A 27,876-nucleotide genomic window follows, 5' to 3' on the forward strand; every position below is an offset into this window, starting at 1 on the left:
CTCAACCTGTCGGCCAGACTGTTGTTTACGCCGGCTAGATAAATGGCTTGGAGAAACATGCCGTGTTGGTGAGCCCAAAGCCACATCTGTACGGCTTCCTGACACAGAGGGCGAGATCCGGTGTCCCCTTGCTTGTTTGTGTAGTACATCGCAACGTGATTGTCTGTTTGAAATCAGAATAATTTGGTTGGATAACCGATCTCTGAAAGCCTTTAGCGCGTTCCAGATCGCTCGCAACTCCAGGAGGTTGATCTGAAGACGCTTTTCATGAAGGGACCAAGCTCCTTGAGTGTGAAGCCCATCTACATGCACTCCCTACCCGAGGAGGGATGCATCCGTCATCAGCACTTTTTGTGGCTGAGGAATTTGGAATGGGCGCCCCAAAACCAGATTGGATCGAATTGTCCACCAGTGAAGTGAATTTCGAAAGTCGATGGACAGCTGGATCACATCCTCTAGATTCCCTGCAGCTTGAAACCACTGGGAAGCTAGGGTCCACTGAGTTGATCTCATGTGTAGACGTGCCATGGGAGTTACATGAACTGTGGAAGCCATGTGCCCCAGAAGTCTCAACATCTGCCGAGCTGTGATCTGCTGAGACGCTTGAACCTTGAAGACTAGAGACAGAAGGTTGTCCACTCTTGGCTCGGGAAGATAGGCACAAGCTGTCTTTGTGCACAACAGAGCCCCAATGAATTCCAATCTTTGAACTGGGTTGAGATGGGACTTTGGGTAATTGATGACAAACCCTAGTAGCTTCAGCACTTGAATAGTCATCCGCATGGATTGTAAAGCCCCGTCATGGGAGGTGCTCTTCACCAGCCAATCATCCAGATAAGGGAACACATGCACTTCCAGTCTGCGTAGGGACGCTGCAACAACTGCCAGGCATTTGGTAAAGACCCTGGGTGCAGATGCCAAGCCAAAAGGCAGCAAACAGTACTGAAAGTGCTGCGTTCCCAGCCGAAACCGCAGATACTTCCTGTGAGCTGGAAGTATCGAGATGTGAGTGTAAGCATCCTTTAAATCCAGAGAGCATAGCCAATCATTTTCCTGAATCATGGGAAGAAGGGTGCCCAGGAAAAGCATCCTGAACTTTTCTTGAACCAGGTATTTGTTCAGGCCCCTTAGGTCTAGGATGGGACGCATCCCCCCTGTCTTCTTTTCCACAAGGAAGTGCCTGGAATAGAATCCCAGCCCTTCTTCCCCTGGTGGAATGGGCTTGACTGCATTGGCGCTGAGAAGGGCGGAGAGTTCCTCTGCAAGTACCTGCTTGTGTTGGGAGCTGAAGGACTGAGCTCCCGGTGGGCAATTTGGAGGTTTGGTTTCCAGATTTAGGGTGTATCCTAACCGGACTATTTGAAGAACCCACCGGTCGGAGGTTATCAGAGGCCACCTTTGGTGAAAAATCTTTAACCTCCCCCCAACAGGCAGATCGTCCAGCAAGGACACATTTATGGTGGCTATGCTCAACTGGAGCCAGTCAAAAACCCATCCCTGGTTTTTGCTGGGGAGCTGCAGGGGGCTGTTTGGGCACACGCTGTTGATGAGAACGAGCGTGCTGTGGCAGAGCCTGAACTGGCTGTCGAGAAGTAGGAGTGTACTTATGGCCCCTAGAGGCGTAAGGCGCACTTCTCTTCCATTTGAAAAACTTCCTGGATGAGGAACCGGATGCAGAAGGCGCCCGGCGGGAGAGAGAGTCCATAGCATTATCACGCTGATAGAGATGATCAATCAACTCTTTGACCTTCTCACCGAAAAGATGATCCCCCCCCCCCCCGGCAAGGGATATCCACAATTTTCATTCCACCAGGTTAGAGGCACGCAGCCATGAGAGTCTGCGCATCACTATACCCATAGCAGAAAACATGGATGTCACATCGCAAGTATCGTAGATGCCCCTGGACAAGAACTTGTGACACGCCTTCTGCTGCCTGACCACTTGGCGAAAAGGCTCGGCCTGCTCCGGTGAGAGTGCATCAACCAAGCTCTCAAGCTGCCTCACTGAGTTCCACAAATGAATGCTTGTGAAGAGCTGGTACGACTGAATTTTGGAAGCGAGCATGCCAGCCTGATACGCCTTCCTCCCAAAAGAATCTAAGGTTCTATGTTCTCGCCCCGGGGGCGCCGAGGCAAAGTTCCTAGAACTCTTAGCTCTTCTGAGAGCGGAATCCACCACCGCAGAGTCATGAGGCAACTGAGGCCGGACGAAACTGGGTTCCCCGTGGATCCGATACTGGGATTCAGCCTTTTTGGGAATAGTTGGACAAGAAAGAGGCTTCTCCCAGTTCCTCATCAGCACTTCCCTGAGTGTATCATGAAAAGGAGCTGTGGTAGAAGACTTAGGTGGAGATGGATAATCCATGACCTCGAGCATCTTGGCCCTGGGCTCATCCACAGTCTCCACAGGGAAGGGAATAGCCTCAGACATTTCCTGCACAAAAGATGAAAAAGACAAGCTCTCCAGAGGGGAGAGCTGTCTCTGAGGTGAGGGGGTCGAATCAGATGGAAGACCTAGAGAATCCTCGGCAGAGAAAACTCCATGACCCCCATCTTCATCAGGTGAGCCATCATCGGATGGGGCTAACAACTCAGTAGCCCGGATCCGAGACCATCTCAACATGGAGGTGCGGTGATCTCAATGACGGTGTCGAGAAGTCGAATCCCCAGGAGACTCCGGTGAAGCTTCCTCCACCGAAGGCAATGGAGAGTCGACCCGGGAGGCTACCGACCCCGATACCGGAAGCGGTACCGGAGAAGGAGACCTCACCACCGGCGAAAGGCACAGTGCCGCAGGAGCCTCCAGCACCGTCGGTACCGGTACCTCAGGTGCCGGGCGCAAATGGTGCAGCACCGCTTCCATGAAATCAGGAAAAAAAGCCTTGATGTGCTCATCTACAGAAGATGTCGGGGAAGGCTGCGGTGCCGGTGTGGGCTTCGGAGGCAGAATCTGCAGAGGCTGGGGAGCTGGTACCGGGCTGCCAGGCGACCTGCGCGTTGATACCTCCATAACAGAGGGAGAGCGATCCTCTCGGCATCGACGCTTCTCGGGTACCAAATGCCTCGATGAGCCGGAGCTCGTGGTACCGTGTCAAGAAGGAGAACGATGACGGTGCTTCTTGGCCTTCACCTGACGCCAGTCATCGAGACTCCTCGGTACTGGTGAGGAAGACATGGAATCCACACGCTTCCTCGGGGCCGGGTCTGATAGAGGTCGGTCCCGGGGGGGCCTGCAAAGCAGGAGGTGCCGAGGCAGGTGGAGACCCGCTCGATGCATCACTGCTCCCAGCGTGCATCGGTCTCTTGGCAGCCTGTACCCGGTCTCCCGATGCCAACGCTGCCCTCGATGTCGACGGTACCGATGTCGATGCTGATGTCGAGGTATCGGACCCAAAAAGCTTTTCTCTTTGGGCCTCTCTAGAAAGCTGAGTGCGCTTTTTCATTTTTAGGCACAACTTACAGCTTTCCTGCAGATGGTCAGGCCCAAGGCATTGAAAGGCGCCAGGAGTGCGGATCAGTGCCAGAGATGGTCCGGTTGCAGCGGGCGCAAGGCTTGAAGCCGCTGGGTGTCATCGATGACATCGCGGGAAAAATGACATCCACAAAATCAAGAACGGTCGCAAACGTAAAAGAAAGGAAACTTTAACGAAGAAAATGTAAGAAAATAAAGGAAATTTGTTTTTTGTTTTTTTTAAAACAAGCGAATTCAATTCAACGAAGAAACTTTCAGTCCGTGGGACCCGAAGAAGCGCGAAGTGCGCGAAGCGAAACTCCGTGTCTCCTGAGACGCGGAAAGAAAACTGAGGAGCATGTCCGCGCGGTGGGCGGGAAATCGTGCGCATGCATGCGCGGTGTGATCGTCTCACGCGACGGAAAGCTCTAGAAGAGACTTTTGGCGATTTTGCTGGAAAATCCTCCGGGGCTGACGTGACGTCACCCACATGTGAGAATATCAGCCTGTTTGAAGTACCCCTATGATCAGAGCTAATAGTGCACATAATTTTGCATGCTATTAGCTTTGATCATAGGGGTGTTATAGCCCCACGCTGTTCCGGTGCTATTTTTAGAGCACTGTTTGGAACAGCACGGGGCTTCTGATCATCAGCCGATTAATCTGTTAGTGCAGTTTAGTATAAAGACCTCATAGGCAGCGCAGTTGTTCCTAGATTTATTTGTTATGGCAAACCCTCATGTAACAGATGCTTCCTAATATTCAGTAAAATTGTGTGCATTTTTAGAATCTAAATTTGCTTTGAAATAAGTGTTTCATAGGATCTGATCAAAAATACACTCCAGAAGCTCTTGGTCGAAATAAATTTATAGGGCAATTTTGGAAACTGTGGGGGCAGGTGCCAAGTCCATGGATAAGTTTACCTCCAGATTTTTCGTCAGATCTCAAAGAGAGAATATACTCTCCTTTTTGAAATTTTCCCAAGGAGAAAATATACATAAAAAGCAGATGCAACTCTCTAGGGTATTTTCTCTTTGGAGAGTTGCATCTGCTTTTTATGTGGGGCAGCCTCACTGTAGTTCTGAAAATACAAAACTATGTGTGTTATTGTCCCTCTTGGCTTAAGTCCACTCTGGAAATGCCTCCATGAAAATCTAAATGTGGATGCAGTTTAGTTTATTCACAATCATGTTACACTGTTTTTCGGGCAATAGAACAACAAAGTGGTTCTCAATTAAATAAAAATATGCAGAAGGGGGAAGGGTATATTTGTAAGTGTTCCTTGTGTCCTAGATCTCCAGCAGGCAAGGCTAAAACTACACCTCTGGGGAAGCCTGATTGAACAGGTACATTTTTGAGGGTTAGTCTTAAAAATGGCAATTCTATAACTGGGTGTCCATATTAACACACCACCTATGTGCATAAGTGGCAAGCTAATTGTCCAAGTGTTATTCTGTACGGACATGTTAAGTACCATAGTGAATAAATGCAAAGGAGCATGGGTAGGACATAGGCATGTCTCCAATTACATAAGTCACTTATAGAATCCTGTAAATTACACATGTCTCTGCTGCATTTAAGCACCCCACAGTTAAACCAGTTCTAGAGCCCTCGTTTAAGCACCCCGATACCACACGGTGTAACTATGGATGCCTAAATGCAAGGTACACTGATGCTGGGTTACCCAGAAGCTGGGTGCTCAGATGCTGTTAAAGAATACACTTTCACCGTGTGGTATCGGGGTACCTCAACTAGGGCGCTCACCCTTGGATTCTATATATGGCACCCAGATTTGGGCATGTTCCTGAGATGCACACGCAACTTAATTGGCTAACAAGCCATTAACTAGCAACAGTCATACGCTAATAGCCAATTATTGATGTTATTTGGCACCAGCTGGGATTTGCATGCGCGTCTGGCTGTACACTGTTCTGTAACATTGGATGCCTAAATCCCATAGTGCACAACTCAAGAGGAAGCGTGGCCAGGAAAGGGCATTTTGAAAAGTTGCACACGTTGTTGCAGAATAATGGGTCAGCATGCCCAACATGGGAACCAGCATTTACACCAGGTTTCAGCAGCACACCCAAAGTTAGGGCTCAGGAATTGGCATTAAGCACAATTCTAAAAGGGGTGCACGCCCTTTATAGAATCACGCTTAGTGCTGATCTTTTCTGGCACCCATTTTTGTGTGCCTTTTATAGAATCTGACCCTGTTATAGAATTGCGAGTGAGAAGTCAAGGTCAGAGATATAGCAGTGAAAACTATGGGGGATATAAGCATGAATACTCTAGCCTATACCCCATATAATCTAAAGCATGATTACCCTCACACACAGGATAGGCAGTTTTCATAAAGCACTTTCAGCTAGGTAAACATTCCCTTCCCTCTTCCTCTATCCCATAAGCAAGCCCTACCCTCTAAGAAACTGCAAGGAGGCAGGACCGCCGAGAGACAGAACCAGAACTAGGCCAGGGCCAGGGCTGCCGCAGCCACCACCTTCCACCCATCCCACTCGGGTCATTGCCACTGCTGTCCCCATCCCCCAACTTGGCCCGTCACCGCTGCTCCCCGCCCCCTTACCTTCCTGTGTCTGCTCCTCCCTCGATCTGTCACTCTCCTCTTCCTGTGTGCCAAAACCTTGGTTATTGTGTTAACTTAATCACACGGATTGCGACACACAGGAGAGGAGAGAGACAGACTGAGGGAGCAGAACCTTCTGCCTGCCTCCAGAAGCATTGCCTGTGCCAAGCCCCCCTTGGAGGCCAGGCCTGGGGAATCTTGCCTCCCTCCCCTGTCTCGGCAGTCCTGCAAGGAGGTGGACTCAGAAGCAACATCAGGAGTTATTTTTTCACAGAAAGGATAGTGAATACCTTGAATGCCCCCCAGAGAAGGATGTTGAGATGAAAAATGGTGATGGAATTCAAATTTTGTGGGTTATTACACTGGGGATTCCTTGATAACAACAAGATGCAAACCAAATATTGCCTGCTTCAGCTCAAAGCAGCAGTGAAATGACTTTTGCACTTTGAAGAAGATGGGGCTACATTTTCAAGCCTAAATGATGGCATGTGGGTTGGTGTGTGTGTGTGTGGGTTATAGAGTGGCAGTTACAGCCTTGTTTACCTTACTGGGGAGAGTAAATGGACCATTTTGGTCTTTATCTGTCATAATCTACTATAGTAACAGTAAATGACAGCAGATAAAGACACGAAAGGTCCATCCAGTCTACCCAACAAGGTGGCCAGAGCTGCCTGCCACTTTGTGCAGGCCCCAGTCCCCCATGCTTAAACACTGGTCATCAAGTCTCCAACATATAGGCAGCAAAACATGATAGAGTCTTGGTTATAAGCACACATCATCCCCCATGTATTGCTGGCAGTATTCAACTTACCAGTCAAGATGTCTTCCATCTTCCCCCCCCCCCCCCACCCCCCACAGCATTCTCATTCGCAGCACGTGACAATAAAGTGATCTACAATACTGAAGTTGCTGAAGCTTCACCTGTCTTTTGCGGGACACAAACCATAGATGTCTGTCCAGCATCAGCCTTAGTTCCCTCTTCTCTTGCCCAACAAAACACTGCGATCCAATTTAGGTGCCCATTGTTAGAGAATAGCGCATAACCAGATTGGCACCCAAATCATAATTAGTGCCAATTAAGTGATTGTTAGCTCCAATAATTAAATCATTAGAGCTCATTAACTAATTATTCTGGGCACTGATCTGGGATCCGCACCCAATTGTGGGTTACCTTTATAAAATTTGGGGGCCCATGGATAGTGGTACTGAACATCCAGATATTTTTTCACCACTGAGCCAGCATTTAAAAAGATACACAGATTGTGGCAACTGAATATTGACCCAAATATATTTTAATCCTTTGTGTGATCTTAGAGACAATTTAGTCAGCTGGTCAGAAGCCATTATAAAGTAAGCTTTTGCAGGTAGCCATTGTTTGTCTTTTTGCTCCAACCCTAGCGAGCCCTAAAGGAAGTTAGTTTGAGTATCATTAATGCAAAGCATTCCCATGATACTCAAACTAGCTGTCTGAGAAAGACATATGAAAAAGTATGGGAAGTATGAGATTCAATATTTATCTTACCTATCCCTGTCAAAAATGAGGGGATACTGATACTTCTGTTTCTTTTCCAGGATGCTCTTGGCATCTGTTCTTGTTTTCACTGGCACTTCATTAATATCACAAGGTAATATAAATTCAGTGGGTTCCAAATGTTGAAAAACCCTATACTGACCAAAATATCCAATATAATGTCCAGTAGGAGCATGCCAAAGCCTGCGTATATCAACAGGGGGAAAAGGAAAAAGATTATCAAAATGTACATATGTATTGTCAGAAAAAATGATAAATTTTTATTTATTATTTATTTATTTATTGCACTTGTATCCCACATTTTCCCACCTATTTGCAGGCTCAATGTGGCTTACAAAGATCTGTTATGGCATCGTCATAACAGGGAAAAGAATATAATTGGTGTTACAAAGAGATAAAAGAAAACAAGAGGATCTTGTCAAGCAGTTGTAGAGTAAGAAATTCACAGCATAATCAAGAATGTGCATGCCAGTGTTGTCTTATATCTTGTACAAGTGCACCCTAACACTCTTTCTGGCTACAATGTTCAAGAAATCCTATTGTTCCTGGGAAGAAAAACTTTGAGACTGTGATACCGCTTATTGGTTGAAAGTACAAATAATTAAATAGCTTTGCAATACATGACCTTTCATGATGGCACAGGTCCTTTTCTCAGATGTGACTGATGATAATCTCATAAAAAGGAAACAAATTATTTCCTGGCATCATAACAAGCAAATGCTCACTTAGCTCTCTGTCCATTATGTCATTGCTAGATCTGATATATCCTGGATTATCTGTGTTATTACCATCAACAACGAAATTCTAGTGTTGATGACCAGCAACCCTGCCAACCATTGAACGGGTACTGCAGCTTTGGAGGGGGTCTGAGCCCAAAGGAGGGGTACCAGGTCTCCAAGGCTCCTCCCCTCTATGAGGAGAGATTGAATGAATTCTTTGCTTTGGTCTTTATGGAAGAATACATAAGAAATCTACCTGTACCAGAAATGGTTTTCAAGGGTGATGATGCAGAGGAACTGAAAGAAACCTTGGTGAACCTGGAAGACAAACTGAGCCAAATTGACAAGTTAAAGAGTGATAAATCATCTGGACCAGATGGTATACATCCCAGGGTACTGAAAGAACTCAAACATGAACTTGTCAATCTGTTGTACCCCTCCCCCCTTTTTACAACACCGCACAAGTGGCTGCCGCATGGCAATGAGGACAAAGCCCATTCACTTTGAATGGGCTGTGTCAGCATTACCACACCAGAAGCCACTAGCGCAGCTTTATAAAAGGGGGGATTAGTGATCTGTAACCTGTCCTTCAAATTGTCTGTAGTACCTGAAGATTGGAGGGTGACCAAAGTAACGCCACTTTTTAAAAAGGGTTCCAGGGGTGATCCGGGAAATTACAGACCGGTAAGCTTCACTTCAGTGCCAGGCAAAACTGTTATAAAGAATAAATATACAGAACACATAGACAAACATGATTTAATGGGACAGAGATAGCATGGGTTCAGCCAAAGGAAGTCTGCCTCACCAATTTGCTTCATTTCTTAGAATGCGTGAATAAACATATGGATAAAGGTATGCCGGTTGATGTAGTACATCTACATTTTCAGAAAGATTTTGACAAAATTCCTCATGAGAGACTCCTGAGAAAATTAAAAAGTTATGGGATAGGAGGCAACATCCTTCTATGGATTAGGAATTGACTACTGGACAGAAAATAGAGGGTAGGGTTAAATGACCATTTTTCTTCATGAAGAATGAATAGTGGAGTGCTGCAGGGATCTGTACTGGAACCGGTGCTATTTAACATATTTATAAATGATCTAGAAATTGGAATGACGAGTGAGGTGATTAAATTTGCAGATGACACAAAACTATTCAAAGTTGTCAAAACACATGAGGATTCTGAAAAATTGCAGGAAGACCTTAGGATTTTGGCAGACTGGGCATCCAAATGGCAGATGAAAATTAATGTGGATAAATGCAAAGTGATGCACATTGGGAAGAATAATCTGAATCATAGTTACTTGATACTAGGGTCCATCATGGGAGTCAGCACCCAAGAAAAAGATCTAGGTGTAATTGTAGAAAATACACTGAAATCTTCTGCCCAGTGTGTGGCGGTGGCCAAAGAAGCAAACAGGATGCTAGAAGTTATTAGGAAAGGGATGGCAAATAAGTTCAAGAATATTATAATGCCTCGGTATCGTTTCATGGCGCGACCTCACCTTGTGTATTGCATTCAATTCTGGTCGCTGTATCTCAAAGATATAGTAGAATTAGAAAAGGAATGATAAAGGGGATGGATCTCCTGTCATATGAGGAAAGGCTACAGAGGTCAGGGCTCTTCAGCTTCGGAAAAATACGGCTGAGGGGAGATACAATTGAGATCTGCAAAATCCTGAGTGGTGTAGACTGGATAAAAGTGAATCCATGTTTTACTCTTTCAAAAAGTACAAAGACTAGGGGACTCTCAATTTATTTTTGTTACGTTTGTATCCTGTGCTTTCCCACTTATGGCAGGCTCAATGTGGCTTACATGGGGATATGGAAGGTTAAGTGACTTGCCCAGAGTCACAAGGAGCTGCCTGTGCCTGAAGTGGGAATTGAACTCAGTTCCTCAGGACCAAAGTCCACCACCCTAACCACTAGGCCACTCCAATGAAGTTACATGGAAATACTTTTAAAACAAATAGGAGGAAACATCTTTTCTCTCAATGAATAGTTAAGCTTGAACTCATTGCCAGAGGATATGGTAACAGTGGTTAGCGTATTTGGGTTTAAAAATAGTTTGGTCAAGTTCCTGGAGGAAACATCCATAGTCTGTTATTGAGATAGATGTAGGGAAATGCACTGCTTGCCCTGAGATTGGTAGCATGGAATGTTGATACTATTTGGGTTTCTGCCAGGCACTTGTGACCTGGCTGATGGGTCCATCATCCCCATTGGAGTGATTTGACACCTGCCAAGGTAAATCCAAAGAAATGTCACAGTTGATGTGATGTGTCATTCTGTTGCACCTTTCCTCATCATATCCCTCTATGTGCAATTGTATGTCACTGGTGGTGAGAACTGCCATTGTCTGATAATAACCTATCTACCACCACATCCCACAGTGAAGGAGAGGAAAAGTACCACGCACTGTGAATCTCAGAACCTAGGATACCGGACAACCCCACAGGCAGGTGGGTAAAGGAGAGAGGATAGTGGGAGTGCACTGCAGGCCAGAGTGTGTGGGCTACACATGGCTGGAAACTGAGAATAGTCAGTGGTTGGTGATGGGCAGAAGGGAACGTAGGAGAAGATTGCACATCAAGCTCAAAGCTTACTTGGAGACAATAGTACATGTTGAGCTCTAATGGCTCCTGGCCTCTTTTTTTCAGCTGTCTGGTGTTGAGGAGACAGGATAGGGAGGAAATGAGTTAGTTTCACAGGTCTATAGCATCCCATGATGACAACAAGTCACCTCCTTCTTAGAAACATTAGGACAACAACGAGGGTCAAAAATAGTGTCTAAATCTCTCCATTTAGATGTCACTCTCCACCAGACATCTAAATATGTGGGTCATTATCAAATTCTGAACATCTCCACTCAAAACATCCAACTACCTGCAATTGAGATGTATTGAATGCCCTATTAAAACCTCCATGTCGGGATTTATCAAACCTCCACATCTCATGCAAGCCCTGGCAGCCCAAAAGAATCCCCCTGCTAGGAAGGGGAACTGTAGATCTGCTGAGGTGGGACTCCTAGTGAAGGAGTTAGTGGCACACATTGCCACTCTATTTACCCCTAAAGGGCAAAGGGTTGGGACACACTCCAAGCAGTGAGACTGGGTGGCTACATGTCATAAGCTAAATTCTGTCTTCCAAGAGAATAGAGATGTGGAAGTCTGCACAAGAAAATGGAGGCAGCTGAAGAAGGATGTCAAGGCCAAGACTGAGAACAACCCTCAGGAGGCTGACATTCAAAACCTCACCCCTGTGGAGCAGTCAGTTTACTAAGTCCTTCCCAGGGCCTCCATCTATGGCCTTGGAAGCCAGGACACCTCAGCACAGGCTGGGGACCCAGGTAGGTCTTTTGATATCAAGATGTGCTAGCAACTCTCTCTAATCCTCTCTCTCTCAAGCTGGGACACTGTTGGGGAAGGAGAGATGGTAGGAAATCCTTCTATACTAGAGGTTTTCAGACAAGAGGAGAGGGGGAGGGGGGAGAAGAAGGTACACCAGACTACAGCCTTAAAAGTAGGTTTCAAGGGGCCATGTCTTAAACATGGAGCATAATATAATGGTTACTACCTTGGTATGGGCACACTAGACTCTCTAGCACACCTAAGAATATTAACAGAACTGTGATAAAGTTCCTCAGCATAATTCATGTTGATCTAAACCACCATTGACAAGAAAATCACACCAAAATCCACACTGTACAGAGTAGTACTTAGCAAAAACCACATGAAATATGTATGAGCCAGTAGTTAGGATTGCTAAGTGCAAGCCTATGATTCGGCAGCCATTTTAGCACACAGATAGGTCTGATTCTATAATAGGATGTATAACTAATAGATATACCCCTGATCACATCCACTTTTCAGTTGTGCGACTCACAAACTGCACACAACACTTTATTGAATATGCATAGAGATGTGTGCATAATTCCTCATTAGTGGCCATAAGTGCTAATAATTGCACATTAGTGGTCAATTATCATGCCGATTGGCTTGTTAACTAATTAAGATGCAAACACAAACCGGCATAGTGCACAGATTTGCGTGCACATCTTTGAACGCCATTTACAGAATTTGGGGGAGTGCTAATATCTTTTTGGACCATTTTCATTTTAAAAATTGGCCAAGTGAAAAACACACAAAATCAGGCCATTGGGATGTAGGAGGCGCCAGCATTCTTAGTAGACTAGCCACACAGACATCCCTAGCAGAACTGTGGAGCACCCTTGGGGGCAATGCAATGGACTTCAAATAAAAGGTCTCAAGTACACATGTCACAATTGCCCCCTTATATTATATGGTGAGTCCTACAAAACCCACCAATTGTACACCACTACAATAGCCCTTATGCCTGCAAGTATCACCTCTATGTAGGTACAGTAGGTTTTTGGTGAATTTCGGAGGGCTCACACATTCCACCATAAGCGTAATATTTAGAGTGAGATATGGACCTGGGTCCTTTTTTTCTATAGTACATTGCATTGACCAGTAGGCTACTTAAGGGACCTGCTTGCTGCTCTAATAGGACTGGCCATAACATCTGAAGCTGTCATAGTGGCTGGTATGTATTGTTTATTTCACTTCTTTGGGGGTGGGAGAGGTCAGTAATCACTGGTGGAGTAAGGGGGCTCCTGCCTTCAGTGGTCATCTGGTCTTTTAGTGCAACTTTTAGTGACTTATGGGCTAATTTTTGAAAGATAAGAACGCCCATCTTTTGACATAAATTGGAAGATGGACATCCTTCTCCCAGGGACATCCAAATCGGTATAATCAAAACCCGATTTAGAACGTCTCCAACTGCACTCCGCACTCCGTCACAAGGACAGCCAAAGTTCAAGGGGGCGTGTCAGAGGCGTAGTGAAAATGGGACTTGGGCGTGCCTAATACTTGGACATCCTTGACCCATAATCGAAAAAAGCAAGGTCATCCCTTACGAACACTTGGACGTTTTCACCCGGACCTGATTTTCTTACGACTAAGGCACAAAAAGGTGCCCAAAATGACCAGATGACCACCGGAGGGAATCGGGGATGACCTCCTGTTACTCCCCCAGTGGTCACTAACCCCCTCCCACCCTCAAACAACATCTTTAAAATATGTCGTGCCAGCCTCAGATGTCATACTCAGGTCCATGACAGCGCATGCAGGTCCCTAGAGCAGTTTTAGTGGGTGCAGTGCACTTCAGACAGGTGGACCCAACCCCAACCCCCCTACCTGTTACGTTTGTGGAGGAAACAGCGAGCCCTCCAAAACCAAACATAAACCCACTGTACCCACATCTAGGTGCCCCCCTTCACCCGGAAGGGCTATGGTAGTGGTGTACAGTTGTGGGTAGCGGGTTTTGGGGGCTCAGCACACAAGGTAAGGGAGCTATGTACCTAGGGTGCCCAGTTGGTGTCCTGGCATGTCAGGGGGACCAGTGCACTACAAATGCTGGCTCCGCCCACAACCAAATGGCTTGCATTTGGTCATTTTTGACATGGATGTCTTTGGTTTCGAAAATCGCCTAAAGTAAGAAACATCCATGTCTAGGGACGTCCAAATCTAGGGACGGCGAAATTTAAAGATGGTATTTTCGAAACGAAAGATGGACGTCCATCTTGTTTTGAAAATACGGGTTTCCCCCGCCCCTGGATTTTGCCGTTTTACAAGGACGTCCAAATCGCAACTTGGACATCCCTTTTGAAAATGCCCCTCTTAGTCATGAAAAAAACGGGTATAGACCAAAATGTCTAAATTGTAGCCCTGGACGTTTTTGTTTTTGTTCCATTATGGCAGAAAAACGTCCAAATGTTAGGAGTGCCCAAGTCCCACCCCCAACACACCCCTGACGTGCCTCCTTGAGATTTGGATGTACTGCCAACAAATGTCTTAGAAAAACATCATAAAAATGGGTTTCAAAAATAGCAGTTTGGATGTTTTGGAAAAAATATCCATCTGCTGCTTTGTGCCACTTTTTGGATGTGTTTCTATTTTGAAGATGAGCCCCTTTGCCTATGAACTTCCTCAGAAAGGGAAAGCTGAAAACTGGAAGATAGTGTAACAAAACAGTAGGGTCTAAATTTGATTGGATTTTTCATGATTGTTTTAAATATAGCACATTTCAAAACTGTGGGCATTAAACCTTCTTGCAATGGCACATTATCTATTCCCTTAAAAATTATTAGAAAAAAATCAGCCCAGTCTTTGATGAACCTTGGAAAAAATTAAATCCAAACAACTTCCATGATTTATGCCTTGCAACACATTTTTCATCTCATAATCAAAGATACTATTAAACTCCTTTCCCTGCTGATATACTCAAACTCAGAGCAGAAAATCAAATCAGATGCAGATAGACCTAATCCATATCCATTCCTTTTCTCATCTTTTCCTTGCCTCTCCCTCTACTTCCTCATGAAATAAACTGTCCCTTATAGCAAAGATTACAAGCACCATATTACTTTAGGATGAAAGTTCAAAAGAAGGGAAATATGGGTGCTCTAAAAAGGTTAAGTCATGGGTGGAAATTCCTTCCAATAAGGAAAGTGCATCAGGACCCAGGCCCAAGAACAGAACTCAGTGGCTGAGAAGCAGTGCAGTAACAACCCCCAGCAGAATGGGGTCCGACAGCTATGAGACAGAAGAAAAATCCAGCAGCTGAGAGGAAATGGAGTGGCAGCCCCAGGCAGATTGGAGTCTACATAAGTACATAAGTAATGCCTCACTGGGAAAAGACCAAGGGTCCATCAAGTCCAGCATCCTGTCCATGACAGTAGCCAATCCAGGCCAAGGGCACCTGGTGAGCTTCCCAAACGTACAAACATTCTATACATGTTATTCCTGGAATTGTGGATTTTTCCCAAGTCCATTTAGTAGTGGTTTATGGTCTAGTGGTTATAAGGCCACAGCTCCAGCTGGAGTGGTGTCCAGTGGCTGAGAGTCAAGAGAACAGTGGCCTCTGGAAGACTGAACCTAAGCAGATGGTCAGGCCAAGCATGGCAAATTTCCTCATGATTCACAGCACCCATTGGTTCAGTTGTACTCATAGGTGAGACTTAGGGTACAGTGGGAAGGAAAAAGGGGAGAATAATCACTAAGATCATGGGGAAGATATGGGGTTAGTACCTGTTATCACGAAATGATTATGTCATAACCACACTCTAAGCCACTTTGAGCCTACAAATAGGTGGGAAAAGGTGGGATACAAATGCAATAAAAAAAAAAATAAATAAAAAAAATTTTCTTCATGGATATCTGACACCCTGTAGAAATATACAACATTCTTCCTGCTCTTTGTATATTTATGTTTCAAGGTGAATAGTACTGCAACTATTTAAATGTACTGTTGGTACTGTCAAAAAACAATATTGCTATAAGTTAATAACCCTTTTAAATACTCCTATCTATCCCTGGTCTCAGTCACACCTATTTTGTTTTCCCTGGGAGCAGGGAGGGAAATTTCACCTGCTAATACCATTCTTCTCCAATTGGAGGAACCAGACACCAATCGACTGATATTCAAAATGAGTTAACTGCCTGGGAACAGCCAAGGACCGGTTAACTCGCTTGTCGGTGGCTAACTGGTCATTTTCAGCAGCACTTAACTAGTTATTACCACTGAAAATGACTGGTTAGCACCAAACTTTAAGCCGGCTATTTCGGGGGCATGACCGATTAAGTTCCAGTATTCAGAAATTAACTGGCCTAGCTTAATGGATAAATATCTGCTAACCCATGGCCAATTAAGTCCGAATATCAACTTAACTGGTCATGTGCTAGCCAGCTTGAAAAAAAACAGAAATTCAATGCCGAAGCCCGCACAGGGCCCGGCATTGAATTTCCGGTATTAGTGCCAGTGGTGGACATAAAAATGCTATCTACTGCCAGCTGAATATCTGGTCCCAAATATTGAAGGACTGATTCAGGTCAGTTCCAGACATAAGAATGCCCCGGCATGGAAACATGGCACAGAGGTATTTCATTTATACAAGAAAATATGGAAACTAACCTGATTGTTGTCTTATATGTCTTACCTTTTCTGTTAGTTGAGAAGAGTGTAGAGAGAGAGGCAACTTTTGCTTTGTCTATATTGGAGATGGACTGCCCATCATTCCAAATCTGTTTCTGTGCCTATGTGAAACATGCTTGCCGAGTGCAGTTCTTATGGATTTCTACCAATTTTTACCATTAACAGCCATTAAACACAGTTAAACCATTATGTTAAAGTCATGCAAACATATAGTACCTTACAGAACTATCATCAGAGGCTGAGACAACAACATTTTTCTTTTCCACATAAAATAAGCTGACCACTTTTAGCATATGGGCCTTCCAATATAACTGCTGCGTTATTGTCTGTTAGAAAAACATAAAAGGGTGGGAGAAAGTTAGTGAAAAATATTTAATGGATGTTCTGTTTTCTATTTTGCAAATACAGAACAAAATATAGACAAAATGTAAAAAAATTTACAGCTTTCTTTCCTATTTGATAAATGACATTCATTTTGCCTGTTTCTTTGATTTAGTTTTGTTTGCAAAGTCATGAATGATGGTATAACAAATCAAATAAACCTAAACCTAAAAAAATGTAAAACATTTCTACAAACAATTTCATTCTACTATACTTAGAACATGATGGCAAAAAAGGAACATATGGAGGGGCATAATCGAACAGAAACGCCTATCTCCATGGGCGTTTATCTCCGAGAACGGGTCCGTGAAGGGGCGGAGTGAACCGTATGTTCAAAAGAAAATAGACGCCCATGTTTTATTCGCCAAGGTGTGAGCTGGGCGTTTTTGCTTTTCACCGATAATGGAAAATGAAATCGCCCAGCTCAAAAACGAATAAATCCAAGGCATTTGTTCGTGGGAGGGGCCAGGATTCATAGTGCACTGGTCCCCCTCACATGCCAGGACACCAACCGGGCACCCTAGGGGGCACTTTTACAAAAACAAAAAAAAAGGTAAAAGAGCTCCCAGGTGCATAGCACCCTTCCCTTGGGTGTTGAGCCCCCCAAATCCCCCTCAAAACCCACTGCCCACAATTCTACACCATTACTATAGCCCTAAGAGGTGAAGGGGGGCACCTACATGTGGGTACAGTGGGTTTGGGGGGGTTGGATGACTAGTAGCATTAAGCAGCACAATTGTAACAGGTAGGGGGGGGATGGGCCTGGGTCCACCTGCCTGACGTCCACTGCACCCCCTAACAACTGCTCCAGGGACCTGCATACTGCTGCTTGGGAGGAGGGTATGACATTTGAGGGTGAAAGTAAAAAGTTGTGAAACATCATTTTTTTGTGGTGGGAGGGGGTTAGTGACCACTGGGGGAGTCAGGGGAGGTCATCCCCGACTCCCTCTGGGGGTCATCTGGTCATTTAGGGCACTTTTTGGGGCCTTATTCGTGAAAAAACAGGGTCCAGGAAAAGTGCCCTAAATGCTAGCTACAAACGCATCCATTACTACTACTACTTAACATTTCTAGAGCGCTACTAGGGTTACGCAGCGCTGTACAATTTAACAAAGAGAGACAGTCCCTGCTCAAAGAGCTTACAATCTAATAGACAAGTGAACGGTCGGTCCGATAGGGGCAGTCAAATTGGGGCAGTCTGGATTCACTGAACGGTAAGGGTTAGGTGCCGAACGCAGCATTGAAGAGGTGGGCTTTAAGCAAAGACTTGAAGACGGGCAGGGAGGGGGTTTGGCGTAAGGGTTCAGGAAGGTTGTTCCAAGCATAGGGTGAGGCGAGGCAGAATGAGCGGAGCCTGGAATTGGCGGTGGTGGAGAAGGGTACTGAGAGGAGGGATTTATCCTGTGAACGGAGGTTACGGGCGGGAACGTAAGGGGAGATGAGGGTAGAGAGGTAGTGAGGGGCAGCAGACTGAGTGCATTTGTAGGTAAGAAGGAGAAGCTTGAATTGAATGCGGTATCTGATCGGAAGCCAGTGAAGTGACCTGAGGAGAGGGGTGATATGAGTATATCGGTTCTGGCGGAATATGAGACGTGCAGCAGAGTTCTGAACAGACTGAAGGGGGGATAGATGGCTAAGTGGGAGGCGCCCATCTCTGTTCGCCCGATAACCACGCCCCAGTTCCGCCTTCACCACGCCTCCGACACGCCCCCGTCAACTTTGTCCGCATCCGCGACGGAGTGCAGTTGAAAGCGTCCAAAGTTCGGCTTTCGATTATACCGCTTTATTTGTTTTTGTGAGAAAAACGCCCATCTCCCGATTTAGGTCGGAACTTGGGCGTTTTTCTCGTTCGATTATAAGCTGGATGGTCTACAGGGTATGCAGCCTGTCCGTCCATACCAACTGCTCAATTCTATGATCCCTTCCTCTTACTCAGAGATCATCTGTGTTTGTCCCATGCTTTCTTTAATTCAAATATTGTCCTTGTCTCCATTACCTCCAGTGCAAGGCTATTCCATGGACCTACGTCCTTTCTGTAAAGATTTCTGTGGATTTTTCCTGAGTTTATCCCTTTTCATCTTCATACTATGTATGACGCCTCACTTCACAGTCTCTTTTCCATTGAAAGATGGCTTCATCCTGTACATTTATACCTTGGATGTGATTTAAATATCTTTATCATATCTCCCTTATCCCAAAGGATATACATATTTAGATCTTTAAATCTGTTCCAATCTACTTATAATGAAGGCTCTTGACTACTTAGTAGCTGCCCTTGGGGCCTACTCAATCCAGTTTATATATTTGTGAAAGTATGGTACAGAGTATTCCAAATGAAGTCTCATCAGACACATATACAGAGGCACTATCACCTCCTTTTTCCTTCTGGCTTTTCATCTCCCTATGCACCTCAAGCATCCTTCTAGCTTTTTCCATCACCTTGAGATCACCAGATATGATAAGCTCCAGATTCCATTCTTGTTTGGTACACAGAATTTCACCCTCAATACCGTAATGCTCCCTTGGGATTTTGCAGCCACATGTATGAACCTGCATTTTTAGCACGTAATCTTAGCAGTCATACTCTAGACCATTACTCAGGCTTTGATAGAGCCCTCCTTATGTTTTTTGTACCTTTCAGGGTCTCTAATCATCGCAGATTTTGGTATCAGCTACAAAAGGGAAACATTTCCTGATAACCTTTCTGCAATATCACTTACAAAAATGTTCTAAAGGACCAGGCCAACAACCAATGCCTGTGGTACTCCACTGGTAACACCTTTTTCCTCCAAGTAAACTCCATTTACCACTACTGTCTGTCGCATCCCACCTAACCGGTTTCTAACTCAAACACTTTTTAGTGCCCTTACATAGGGCCCTCAGTTAACATATGTCATCAGTGGGGAACCTCGTCAAAGGTATTGCTGAAATCCAAGTACACCACATCTCTAGTCACCAAAATATATTAGATTCATCTGGTAAGAACTACCTTTGCTAAAAGAATACTGCCTCAAATCCTATAATCTACTGGATTTCAGAAACTGCACTATCATAGTTTATTCACCAATGAATTTAAATTAACTGGTCTGTATTTCCCAGCCTCCTGCTTACCTCTACTTTTGTGATGAGGACTCATAGCTACTAATTTTCAGTCCTCCAACATCACTGTCAACTGTAAAGAAGCGTTGAAAAGGTCAAACACCCTTCTATGTATCCTGTCCAATCTCATCACTTTGTTTACTTTTAGTTTAGCTAGCTGTTCGTGAACTGAATCATCTGAAAAGTGTTTGCTTTAGTTCCATTCTTTATTTGTGCCCTTTTTCTGTAGTCCTACTTTCTGTTCTTCCTCAGTGAACATCAAATGAAATATTTGTTATACCATTCCACTTTTTCCTCCTTAGTCTCTACTTGTAACTCCCCTTTCACTCTCAAATCTCAAAATAATACATTTTCACTTTCTTCTGTTACTAAAATAGCTATTTTTTCTTCCATTTGCATTTATGCTGCTCTGACTGTTTACCAACTTCTCAGCTTTTCAAGATATCGTTTCTCTGTTTCTGGACAATTCTGGAGACGGCACCTTCAAAAAGATATGAACAGTCCAGAGGGCGGCCACTAAAATGGTCAGTGGTCTTCATCAAAAAGCATATAGAGACAGACTCATAGACCTCAATATGTATACCTTGGAAGAAAGACGAGAGAGAGGAGGTATGCCGAGGGAGACATTTAAATGTCTCAATCATAAAAGCACAGGAGGCAGGTCTCTTTCAAATGAAAGGAAGTTCTGGAATGAGAGGGCATACGAAGAAGTTAAAAGGGGATAGTGGAGGGTGCATGTAACGACCTCCTAGAGGAGGTTGTGGAGACAGGGACTGTGTCTGAGTTCAAAAAAGTATGGGACAGGCATGAGGGATCTTTTAGGGAGAGGACGAGATAGTGGATGATATGGATGGGCAGATTAGATGGGCCATATGCCTTTATCTGCCATCATTTTCTATGTTTCTGTGCTTTCTCTGTAATCACTTGTACGTTATGAACATTCCATCTTTTTCCTGTACTTTTTCAGTTACTCCTTTAGAAAAATGGGCCTGATGTTAAAAGGATTTATGCTCATAACTTTAGGAGTTACACTAACAAATTGGCCTGAGTGCACAACTTTATACTCAAAATTCCACCAAACTCCTAAATTTAAGAGCATGAAAAGTAGTTGCAACAGAAGCAGATTTAGAACTTTTTTTTATCAAGTCGTGCTAGCGGCTCCCAAGGTGGTAATGCCAGCAAAGCCCATTCACTTTGAATGGGTTCTGTTGGCATTGCTGCATGGGAACCGCTAGCATGGCTTGATAAAAGAGGCCTTTAGAGCATGGGGGAGGATTAGGAGTTTAGCACTGATTTTCATTACTAGATTTATAAATTAGGTTCATAAATCTAGACAAATTAATAGCAGGGTTACATTAATAAGCATAACTTTTAAGCTCCTAAAGAAACATGAATTTTCAGCTGAAAACATATGCTCTTAAATTTGGTGGAAAACAGGGCACAAATTTAGGAACTCAGCCTTATTTAAATATAGGGCCCTATATATTTATTTACTTTCCTAATAAAGGTTGTTGCTCTTAAAATATCTCCTTTCAGTTTTGTCCATTGTTCTTCTGCATCCTTTAGATGTTCTCTTCCAACTGACTCCTTAAGTACAGCCCCATCTTAACAATGCTAGTTTTCTTCAAATCTAGAACACTTGCCATTGAATGAACCATCACCACATGTCCTAATAGTGACCCACACCATCTAGCATCAGGGGTCACTAAGTATCAGGTCCAGTTTCACCCCTCCTTGTGATTTCTGTTCCCAGTTACCAGAAGAGTTCTCCCTGCAGAGAACCAGGATTTTCCTACTGCTGGTTATAAATTGTTTAAAATTAGAATAAAAAAGAAATTCTAGAAGACATCATAACTAGGATATCCAAATTACCCTCAGATATTGAAATTATCTAGCAATAGCACCAGTGGCGTACCAAGGGGGGGCGGTGGGGGCGGTCCCCCCCGGGTACACCGGGTACACGCCGGGGGGCGGTGGGGGCGGTCCCCCCCGGGTACACCGGGTACACGCCGCTGGGGGGTGCCGCGGCGCGCGCCTGCTCTGAGTTTGCTGACTTCGCGCGTTCGCTGCAGCTCCCTCTGCCCTGGAACAGGTTACTTCCTGCATCAAACTCCTTTCAGAACTGTGAATATCAAATAGGGTTTCTATTCTTAGGTGTTTATGAATTGCAAATTTAAGTGTTTATTTTTCAGCAAATCATGGGAACAAAAAATTGCTACTTATCTGTGTTTTTGTACAGTAAATATTGTTGGGTACCTTTTTCGTTAAATATGTATATTGTAGGCTCAGAGAAGGCAAAAATAAAAAGTAAAGGATGCAATATATGCCAGTGAGGGGTGAGATTGCTAGGGGAAGTGATGTTTTCCTGTGTTTATCCAATAAAAACCTATTTTAATTTGTTTTGCATCAGGGTATGTTATTGGTGTTCATTAGCTAAAATTTAAAATTAGAAATGCTAATAATAAACAACCTACCAAAGTAACAATGAAAAGCATACTTTTTATTTCTCACCTTGGTCCCTGATGGTGGATCTTCCAGAAATAAACCAATATTCCAGAATATAATATACCCTTCTGCATGAAATCACAAAATTTTTAATTAAAAATCATGCCTAATCCTGTTGACTAACAGTTGACATAGATCTAGGTAGAATATACTTCGATAAGCAGAGATGATGGTGCTGTTACTTTTTAAAAGTACTTCAGTAAAATGTAAAAGTCTGGCTTCAAAAGTAATGAAGTGAAAGTAGAAAGACATCCTAAAAAATATGCAAGTAAAAGTAAGAAAGTACAGCTCTTAAAACGACTTTTTTGTTACAAAGTAAAAAGTATTCTTAATAAGTTGGACTACAGAATCTAGTATGTTTACTAGAGAGTTGCACGTGGACAGAAATCTAACTTGTCCCCGCCTGTACCCGTGGGGAATCTAACCCATCCCCACGGGAATCCAACCCATCCCCGCCTGAAGTAATCTCCTCCATCCCAGCCCCAAGCCCACCCTGCCCTTGCTGTGCTGTGCTGCAGTCACTTTGACCCCCCTCCAAGAAAGCCATATTTTCTACACAGTAAAAATTCTAGTAAAAGTAACATAAATCATTTTCTTCCATACTTTGCTAAATACAAAATTAAGTAAGATACACATATCCATGAACAGCATGTCCCCATCTTCTTTCCATTCCCTTCTATCCCATGTGCTCTATGACGTTCTCATTTCCATACTCTGTAAGCCACATTGAGCCTGCAAAAAGGTGGGGAAATGTGGGGTACAAATACAATAAATAAATAAATAAATAAATAAATAAATAAATAAATATTTCCCCATTTTCCCTTCCCCACTACTCCATATATGTCCCCCTTACCAATCTTTCTTCCCTCTTCCCTGCACCCACACTCCCTCCATCTTTTTTTACCAAGAAGGTTAGATAAAACAGGAGACGGGGTGAGTCTATCTAGCACATTATATGGGCTGAAGCCAGTAGGCAGAGATTCCCGCCATAATGGGTCACCCAAAACGCTACTGAAAACAATAGCAAAAAGATTATTAGAAATTAGGGACTATTTAAAACATTTATTTCACACATTATCCCAAGCAAACTTGGGTTCAATGTAGCTTACATTTGAAAATACAGTGAAACAGAATAATAGAATTCAGTTATATCATGGGAGCAAGTAGATGGATGTCTGAAACTTTTAACAAAGTTGAGATTAGCATATACACCCAACTGGGCATTTAAAAAAACAGGCAAGTGCATTGTTATAATATACCACTGCAATCCACAAAACAAAAGGAGCAAGTTCCCACATGTCATCTTTTTCTTTTGATGAAGGAATAGGAAAAAAAAAAGATTTTAAATGCTCCCAGGTTTCAACCTAATTCATGTTTAATGTGGGATACAAATGTCATAAATAAGTAAATAAATAGATAGACAGAATCTCTGAATGTTGATCACCTGATTCTCATAACATAATGTCTGTTTTAATGGCACTTTACCAGAAGAAAATAAATCGCTGCATGAATATAACATGCTAGGATGTCCCTATAACCAGCCCCTCCAAATGACAATCTGATTACAATTTATAACAAATTACTACTCTACCTATGAAAAGATATCCCGTTTTTATGCTTCCTCTGTGTACATCCATATGCTGTACAAGCTGGCATGTTTGAAAATATAAGTGAGATTAAATAAAAATGCCACCAACAATAAAGAACGAGAACATGGATGCAGCAGCTCATAGGTTTGCTTGCTTTGTTTTGAGTGCCCGGCGATGATGGCTGTGCAAGGAAAAGGAAATAGAGATTTACCTCCTTGATTTTTACAGTTCTCTCCCTCCCACATACAACCAGCCCTGAGTGCCTTCATGGCACATACCTCAAGTCACCCTGGTGGTCTAGTGGCTTCTTTGGGGCAGGAAGGATTCCCACTCTTTCCTGCCCGCTGCCTCTAACCCTCTTGCTGTCGTGCCGCTTCTTTAAAATGGCTGCCAAGACTTCAAGCAGTGGCCTCAGGTCCATCCCTGTGAGAATCCTGCTATCCCTGCTCCCGTGCAGTTCTCTAATATTTACAAGCATTACTGTATTATGAATATGTACAATTTATAATCTCCGTGGGTACAACAGAACAAAAACTTAATTAATACCTTTTTAACAAGCCTGTTGAATTTATTTGTGAGAGGGTGGAGGAGGGAAGGAGTTTTGTGTTTTACATTTTTAATTTCAAATTTTTAATAGCTATATGGATAGCATTTTAAAATGTAGATTAAATTTATGTTTGAAAATGTTTTGTCTTTAAATCACCACGATAATAGGCTTCTGTGCAAGAAACTCCAGCAAGAAATGATGGAACTGGGAATGGGAAAGAGAAACCCTGAGAGAACAAGGTGACAAACCACCAGTGCCCACTGCTTTGCTTCCCTCCCCCCACCCCCTGTAACCCCAAAGAGGTCAGACAAGCCAGGGAATGGTACCTGGACATGGTTTGCACAAGTTCCTGGAGGAAAGTCCATAAACTGCTATTAAGATAGACATGGGGAAAGCCGTTGCTTTTTCCTGGGATCAGTAGCACGAATCTTGCTACTTTATTTGATTCTGTCAGGCACTTGTGACCTGAACTGGCCACTGCAGGAAGCAGGATACGGGTTAGGCTATTGGTCTGACCCAGTATGGCTATTCTTATATTCTTATGTACATGCAAATATCCAGTCAGCTCTCTCTTGACTCAGTGGTGGGCTGATTGCTTAGCTTACTGTTGCAAAAAAATAATACACCTGGCCTGGAGTGCAGAATAGACACAGTGAAGACTCTGAGACTATGAGCTAACTGACTACTAGTTATAGCAGTGACTAATGCTACCATCGTAGGTAGCAGACGAGCAACACTACTACCCCCTGGCTGCACATGGAGGTCTCTGAAAAATTCACTCAGCTGCATGTGGAGATCCCCACACACATGCACCAGTATACAGGTGATCTCTGATGCTACGGACACATGTGTGTAAGTGTGAGCCTATATCAGATCAGGCAGAGAGGCTTAGTTCCGGGAAGGCTTTTCCTACAGACTGATTGCAGATTTGCAGAGCAGTGACAGCCCATCTCTACCAAGGAGCTGCACCAAGTCCTTTAGTCCTAGCAGCTGGAGATGTGAGCAGCACTAACAGAGGGGCTATGAGCAACCTGGTCAGGTTGCAGGAGCAGGAGTTCACTAAGCACAATGTGTACACGTGATGACTTCAGCGTATAAGTACCACTTCAATCAGTGCAGCCATATTGGTTGGTTGCTAAATTAGGAGGAGGAGGTGGCAGGAGCAGGGGCCACCTCTGTGGACTCTGGGTAGGTGAGAGACTGATGGTACACTTCCAAGGCTAATCATACTCAGGGGTGAAGGGGGTGGGACTAAGGTTTCCAAGTGATGTCAGATGCGACTTGCATCTGAATGGGCCCGGACTTCTTTTTTTGGACCGGAAGTTTGGGCACAATCAGCTGCAAGCCAGGTCTGATATTGCCTATAGAGGGGGAGAAGAAGAGGTATGGAAGCTACTTTAAAAAATACTTTATAAACTTAGACTTTGTTACTAAGTACAAAATGAGTTACAAGTAAAAAGTATAGCAAAAAAAATGTAACTCATTACAAATCAAAGTACTGAAAATTGTACTTAAGTACTGTAACAAAGTACAAGTACTTTGTTACTACCTATCTCTGTTAATAAGAATGGTACCTATTGGGCCAATTTTCAAAAGGAATTAAGGGGTTTAAGTGGGTCAGAGAAACCATATAAATGCAGAGGTGTCCTGTCTACAATCAGTAGTCTGTTTGAACCACTGGAGGTTGTGGCTCCAGTCACTATTCAAGGAAGATCCCTACTGAGAGAACTTTCCGAAAGTACTGATGAGATGTTCCATTACCAACAGAAATGCAACAAGAATGGGAAAAATGGAATGATTCTTGAACAGCTGCACTGTTCTGTCTTTTGATAGCCTTGCCTAAGTTACAGTGGAATCCTGGAATGAGTTAATGTTTGTTATTATTTCACTGCTAGGTCATGTGAGCTAGGCATTGTGTGTAGTGTAGTTTATGTTAATGCAACCAATCTTGCCACCTCATTGACAGGCTCTGTTTCTATTGGTCTTTGTTGTGTTATTCAATAAAGGAAAATATCAGAAAAGAAAGAGACTTCAGGTGTGCTGGTATGTCAAGGTTAACTGCAAGATACTGAGACTTTCAGGTAACAGGTCTTAGGAGACGTGTACATGCACATCCCACACACTTGCATCCCTGCAGCACTCAGTACTGCCTCTCAGAAAGAGATTTCATCTTCACTTCATCGATCACCTAATGAAAGATCAGACACCTATCATCAAAGTGCAATCGAGGATACAGAACTACAGATCATCAATGACAACTTGGAACCATCTGGGAACTTCAACACAAGACTTCCCTGGAAGACAAGGAACTTCTTCAGCAAAGCCATCACTGAGCCAGTGGATCCACACCAAGAAGAGATAAGGACACCGTGGACTGCTGTCCACTTTAGAGATGAAGACTTTTCTCTCTCTTTTGTATGGTTTGTGTTGTCTGTATCTCATTTCAGCTCCTTTGAGACTGCAAGAAAGAAGTTGCTAGAGCAACAGTGAATCAGAGAAAGCAACATGTTGCCAAATTTAAGATTCAGATATAAATGGACTTTTGCATGTTTATAATGTTTATAGCTTGTGGAGTTAAATAATGGTATCTACCGATACCAGGTGGGGAGTGTCTCCTCCATATTCATGGAGGCAGGGTGTATTGTTATGTATATTTAATATATTATTTGTATTCAATTGCATTGTCTGTGTATAGACAGCACTATGTACTGGGGCTCCCCTCCCCCATAGATTGCAGTATCCTATGATTGACTATTTTGGAACCATTGGCTGTTAGCTCTGAGCAAGGGCCAGCCCTCCCTCTCTGTCCCTGCAAGCTGTGTGAGAGAGCTCAGTCTTGCTAGCATGCTTTTGTGATTAGCAGCTGTTCTAGGGGCTGATCCTTCCTTAATTTACTATAATTCAATCATGATTTTTCACCATCTCCTCATGTTGTTCCCCTTTTATTTTCCCTGAGTTTCTCCCCCTTATTCTCCTTTGAGTGCTAAAGCTTTCTTCTCAGCTGGGCTGAGGTTCTGGCCATCTCCTTGCTTCTAGGGTGGCAAGATACAGACTCTATGTGCAGAAGGCAACAATTCTTTTTTGTTTATTATGATCACTACAATAAAGAAAGATTTGCTTAAGAACTGAGAGTCTACTGGTAAAGCTTCTACTTGGGGATGGTTTAAGCTGACTGTTTAGCCACACTATACTTTGCCTAGAACAGTACAGGGAGTTACTAAGGTAGATCTGTGGGCATGGATGGAAGAGGTGAAATCAGAGATCTCATTGGTTAAGCTGCAGGAGCTGAAGTTGGATCTCACTGATATAGGCAACCGTGTAGATGAAGTGGAAATGTGCATGGACACAGTGGAAGAGGTGGTGGCAGGGGCCCAGTGGGGCATTAAGGATATGCGTGCTGAACTTCAGGAGCTGAGTGATAAGATGGAGGATATCGAGAACCAAACCAGATGGA

General features: G+C 43.8%; 1 protein-coding gene across 1 annotated transcript in view; it reads right to left on the reverse strand.

The window, feature by feature from the left end:
* WDR64 (WD repeat domain 64) overlaps positions 1–27,876 on the reverse strand; it is a 205,136-nt gene that overhangs the window by 28,403 nt on the left and 148,857 nt on the right. The window contains 3 exon segments of the mRNA XM_030194685.1: positions 7,558–7,749; positions 16,518–16,627; positions 22,293–22,354. Coding sequence (XP_030050545.1) covers positions 7,558–7,749; positions 16,518–16,627; positions 22,293–22,354 — 364 coding nt within the window.

The sequence above is a fragment of the Microcaecilia unicolor genome, chromosome 3 (genome assembly GCF_901765095.1).
Source record: "Microcaecilia unicolor chromosome 3, aMicUni1.1, whole genome shotgun sequence".
NCBI lineage: Eukaryota > Metazoa > Chordata > Amphibia > Gymnophiona > Siphonopidae > Microcaecilia > Microcaecilia unicolor.